This window comes from Salvia hispanica, chromosome 1 (assembly GCF_029641045.1).
Source record: "Salvia hispanica isolate PSC_SH4W2 chromosome 1, Shi_PSC_v1, whole genome shotgun sequence".
In the NCBI taxonomy this organism is placed as follows: Eukaryota; Viridiplantae; Streptophyta; class Magnoliopsida; order Lamiales; family Lamiaceae; genus Salvia; species Salvia hispanica.
This window is the reverse complement of record NC_142692.1, coordinates 58,035,232-58,040,556: the sequence shown is the minus strand read 5'-3', so window position 1 is coordinate 58,040,556 and position 5,325 is coordinate 58,035,232. Positions and strand designations below refer to the sequence as shown.

At 38.7% G+C, this 5,325-nt stretch overlaps 1 protein-coding gene across 2 annotated transcripts; it reads left to right on the top strand.

Moving 5' to 3' along the window:
- Window positions 1-293: 293 nt before the first annotated feature.
- On the top strand, window positions 294-4,855 carry ABCI7 (non-intrinsic ABC protein 6). Of its 2 annotated transcripts, XM_048124798.2 has the most exons (4): window positions 294-1,240; window positions 3,375-3,634; window positions 4,183-4,494; window positions 4,590-4,855. In XM_048124798.2, the coding sequence occupies exons 1-4, from the start codon at window positions 356-358 to the stop codon at window positions 4,591-4,593; spliced, it is 1,461 nt and encodes a 486-aa protein (XP_047980755.1). In that variant the 5' UTR covers window positions 294-355; the 3' UTR covers window positions 4,594-4,855. The 2 variants fall into 2 exon arrangements, with proteins under 2 accessions (XP_047980755.1, XP_088923201.1); XM_089067075.1 differs by having other exon boundaries at window positions 295-1,240; window positions 4,183-4,855.
- Window positions 4,856-5,325: the final 470 nt, after the last annotated feature.

Below are 5,325 nucleotides of genomic sequence, written 5' to 3'. Positions count from 1 at the left end.
TATATTGTGCGAAAAATTAATTTAAATCGAGAAAGTTGTATGCGTTTTAAAGTTATGAGATATCTTCAAAAGTTAGTTACAACTAATTGGTTGTAAATTCCTTATTAATATTTTTTTTTTCGTATTGATATTCCGATAATGATAATCTAGGTTCAATTGGTTGTAAATTCCTTATTAATATTTTTTTTTTCGTATTGATATTCCGATAATGATAATCTAGGCTCTTAATTTGAATATGATCTTATTTAATTATAATTAACAATAACAATTATAGTATCGAAATTACTAGCAGCTACCAGTTTTCGGTGGTCAAAAGCAGCTGCGGCGAATCACTGCTATTCAGACGGCGGAGCCAATGTCTATCTCAGCTCTCAACTCTTACCTCCCAAAGCCATGCCCGCCGCCGCGCCCCTGTGCCAGACCGCCGCGAGCCACCTCTACCAAACACTTCTCCCACCCCCCAACACTCGCAACCCTCTCAGACCCCCACGTTCTCCGCCTTGCAGAGACTCTCGAGGACTCTATTGCCTCCTCCTCCTCCTCCTCCCCTCCTCCGCCGCTCCAGAAGCTCAGGGACATCTCCTCCCAATCCCTCCTCACCACGCCCTGGCCTTCTAGAAAAGACGAGCCCTTTAGGTTCACAGACACTTCCTTCATCAGGAATTCCCAAATTCATCCCGTAACCCTAGCGCCTACGCAGAATTTGGACGCGCTAAGCGGTTTTTCCGATTCAATTTCCCCTAATATTGCAATAATTGACGGTTATTTGGTGGAATCGTTGTCGAATTTATCCGAATTGCCCGATGGGGTGTTTGTTGGGAGGCTATCGGATCTCCATTCGAAGGGGTTGATGGAGAAGGTGTCGAAATACGTCTCCAATTTTCAAGGGGACTTGTTTTGGTCTCTCAATGGTGTGGGTGCTCCTGATGTGGTTCTTGTGTATGTGCCTGAGGGCTGCAAGGTTGATAAACCGTTGCACTTGAGATTCTTTTCGATGAATAGGAGCTATAAGGGCTCGAAATCTCTGCCAATTTCGAACCCGAGAGTGCTGGTTTTGGTTGAGAAAGGTGGGGATATTGGTATAGTCGAGGAGTATGTTGGTGGAGATGGGGATGACAGATGTTATTGGACGAATTCAGTTATGGAGATCGTTGTTAGCGACGGGGCAAAGGTCAGCCACTCGTACATCCAAACACAGTCATTAGGTGCTGCACATGTTAAGTGGACTTCAGTTTGCCAGGTAGGTAGTTTTGCATCTAATTCTCGAGCTTTATCTTTACTTGATTGCGATGTATTACATTTTGTTACTTTGAATGCTTTGTTTGTTCACATTCTCATGTGGAAACTGCCTAATGGCCTCCTTCTGAGTGATATTGATTTGGAAGAAAATTAAAAAATGAATGAATATGAAATGGTAAAAGATGTTATACTTGAATTCCATCTCCAGCAGCAAGTGAATAGTGTAGAAATGTAGATGTAAATCATCTTATTTCATTGAGATTGCATTACATGATAAAGAGGGGGAACATTATCTTATTTTAGAAATTAGCTTCCCTGCACTAGGATTTTGCATTTCTTAGCCACTCTTAGTCTCTAAGCATTCAATTTTACCTAAATTTTAGTGTCCATTTTCTCGATAAGAAAATAATAGAATCCCTTCTGTTGTCAAAATGGTTGAAAAGGGAAGAAAATCTTAGTATTTGTTTCCTCTTGTTTTTGTTCTTGATTCTATTGAAGGATAGCTAAGCTGTGATTGATGATAGCGACAATTTTTGTATGCATAGGACAGATGCTTGTTATCTGGAAGATAGAACCTTTCAAGACTTTCTTTTTCATTTTCTTTTGTTTCCACTATCAATTCTACAAGGCAAGCATATGACAGATAGGTCTACCATTCAGTTAGTTAGGGCATTACTCATAATATTGTTCTTACTTCTTAGACTAATGTTGTGGGTAGTTGAGGACAGACAATTGACAAATGAGTAAATGACACACTGTTAACTTAAAACAACTATCATATAAATGTCACCACCTCAGATTTTTGTATGCTACACTGTTCACTTTTTAGAAGTTTGGAATTTTTATGCAAACTTAAGTGTGTCTTTTTTTAAAGTTTGGAGTTTTTTATGCAAATGTAAGTGTGTCTAAATATGACTTAATGAGATTATACAATAGCTTCAAGTACGGACTTGGGAGTTGGGAAATCACTGAAATTATTTTCTATTGCAGTTTCAAAAGTTTGCCATTTGAAATCATATTGAACGAAATATTTCATCATTTTATAAGCTGCCACATATCATCCATTCCTCGTATAGGTTATGAAGTTGCTTATACTGCATGTACAATTGATGATAGGCCTAGGCTATCCTATGTGAGACGTATTACTTTTTGGTCCCAACCTAAGTGAGACATCTTTTTTGGCAATAATTAACTCACTTCTCTCTCTTACTTTATCCTCTTATCTCCCATACTTTATTCTCCCTTTCTCTTTCTTACTCTATTCTCTCTCCTACTTTACTATTTATAGTTTAATTCACTAAACACCACTACCTAAATTCCTGTGCCAAAATATAAACGTCTCACTTAGGCTGGGAGAGAGGGAGTATGAAATTTTCAAGAAAATGTTTATAATCAGCAGAAGTGTACCTTGTGTAGTCACAACAAGAAATGTGTGTTTTGGACATAAGTTGCTTTAAGAGCATCTCCAATACTACAGACTTCCCATCGGACTTCCCAAAAACACCTCCTGCCACGTCATAAGGACTTCTCACCCTCCTGCCACGTCATGAGGACTTCTCACTGCACAATCCGGACTTCCATCGCCCTTCCCGCGCGGACTTCCCACAATAAAAAAAATTCACAAATTCACAAATATTCAATTTACGTTACGGAATTAAATTTTCAACGAGCCGTGTATATATAGTTTTTTTTTTTTTTTTTTTTTAAATGAAAATATTGGGAAGTCCGCGCCGGACGTCCGCGACTCGCCACAATGGCGCCCTTTGCGGCGGACGTCGGCACGCCCTTCTCCCGACGACCGCGCCCCTCCCGCGTCCGTCCCTCCACGCCTTAAAGGCGGACGTCCCGGGGCCCTTCCTGGAAGCCTCTCCGACGTCCGACGGGAAGGGCGCCGCTGGAGATGCTCTAAGAAGCTTTTACGATGCCCATGTACTGGCATGCCATATATGCTGCCAGCCTTAGTCGTTGCCTGTTAAAAAGTTCCCAACTAGAGCATTTTTGTCATCTTGAGGCAGATATTTAATCGAGTAATAATTATTGTTATGTAGCGTGTAGAGTTGCTTGATATAGTCATCCATAACTGTTCAGTTGCTCCTTTTCTGGTTGGGTTCACTTTTCAAGCTTGGTGAATGCAGGGATCAAAAAGTGTCTATGAGCTAACTGAAGTCAGCACTGGTGGAAAACTGAGCCGGCACAATGTCCATGTGCAGCAAGAAGGGCCAGATACTGTAACAGAGTTATCATCATTTCACTTGTCAATCGGTGATCAGCTGCAAGACTTGCATAGTAAGCTTGTCTTGGACCATCCACGAGGTTTCTCACGGCAACTTCACAAGGTTATTGTAGCACATTCGCTAGGACAGGCTGTTTTTGATGGAAATGTTCAAGTCAACAGGTATTGGAGTTTCCTCTCGATCCTTTAAGTTACTAGCGCATCATCATGACAGCTCCTAGAAAAAATCAAACATATCATTATATCAGTTCCTTAATTGAGGTGATGCGAAGGTGATTTATAGTATTATACTATTATGTTAAACGCTTTTAATGTTGACTTATTGTGATTTCTGGTGCACATGTAGAAGAAAACTGTACATGGAATTTTTGTTTCCTGATAAAGATTTCAGATGTATATTAGCAGACAAACTTAACCAATTTAACATAAAAATTGGACTCTCGGTCCTGGTATGATAATTTTATTCATGAGAATGCATTTTGCACGAACAGGAGGTTGCAATTTCAGCAATTTTGTTAGTGCGACCAATGTTTTTGATTGCGCAAAGTGCTTACAATCTCTACGCTAACAATTGCCGGTGCTTAATTTTGCTGGAAACCTCTGTTTGAAGTAGTACGGATTTTATATCAACGTTTCATGCCTCAACAGGCTCAACTTATTGTGTATTTCAGATGATTCTCATTACAATTTCCATAATAATTTCCCAACAGAGAAGCCCAACAGACAGATGCAGGACAACTTTCGAGGAGCCTCCTTTTGGAGCCTCGAGCAACTGTGAATGTGAAACCGAACCTCCAAATCATAGCGGATGACGTTAAATGCTCCCACGGAGCTGCAATCAGTGATTTGGAAGAAGACCAGCTCTTCTACTTCCAAGCACGTGGGATTGACAAGTCTGCAGCAAGAAAAGCTCTGATTTTTTCATTCGCAGCTGAGGTTATAGAACAATTCCCTGATGCTACTCTCCAAAAGAAGGTTGGAAATCTTATTACAGCATTGCTCACTCCTGCACTTCCTTCAAGGTAATACTCCATATATTGCATAACTTATCTCCATAGTGATACTGTCGTCTGGATATGAAAGCCATCAATGTGATACTCAACAATTCTTCATCCAGTTAGTGGTTCAGCACATGCTGCTAAAAACTGGAACAGATTATGGCAGGATTGTTTAAGGAAAACGATAACAAAATTCATATTGTCGAAATGTGACTGAGATTTGTGTTTTTCTGTTTTTCCTTACATACCAAACAAATCAACAGTATATAGGATTTATGAAAATAATGAATATTGGTACTTTGGTGTGTGTGTAGGCAGGGCAACTACTGTCTCCATTTGTATCTATATGAAGCTAGAATAAATAAATAAATTCTGTTTCTCAGCATTTTATCTGTACCTTATTTACTGTGAAAATATTCAACTTTTCAGTTGGCCTTAATTTGAATTGTGTATATATTACCCTTTTCACGAAAATATTGTTTAGGAGTATATTTCAATATCTCTTCTAATGTACTTTTATGATATGTGTGAATGAGTTGTGGTTACAAAACTCGGCTAATAGCATCCAAACAAAAGAAAATGACTTTGAATTTCAAGTTATTTTTAATAAGATATGTCTTGATTTTCTTTTAAAAATTATCAATAGACATAATAAACCATTGATAATTTATCAAGAAAAATAAAATATTATTGGGGCTATTGTTTGCCTTCACATGGTTCACTCTCGTAATTTATCAAGACCAATTTGAAAACTTTGTCCAACAACCAAATTGGGTTCTTTTAGGGAACATGAAATTGGAGTCTTCAATTCTAATTTCAATATTTTGGTATCACAAAAATATTTAAATTTGAAAT

Bases quoted from the DNA above. Each gene is read 5' to 3' on its own strand.
- ABCI7 (XM_048124798.2), top strand. From the start codon at position 356: ATGTCTATCTCAGCTCTCAACTCTTACCTCCCAAAGCCATGCCCGCCG. The intron at 1,241-3,374 runs GTAGGTAGTTTT...TGGTGAATGCAG, and splicing joins AGTGGACTTCAGTTTGCCAG to GGATCAAAAAGTGTCTATGA. The intron at 3,635-4,182 runs GTATTGGAGTTT...ATTTCCCAACAG, and splicing joins GGAAATGTTCAAGTCAACAG to AGAAGCCCAACAGACAGATG.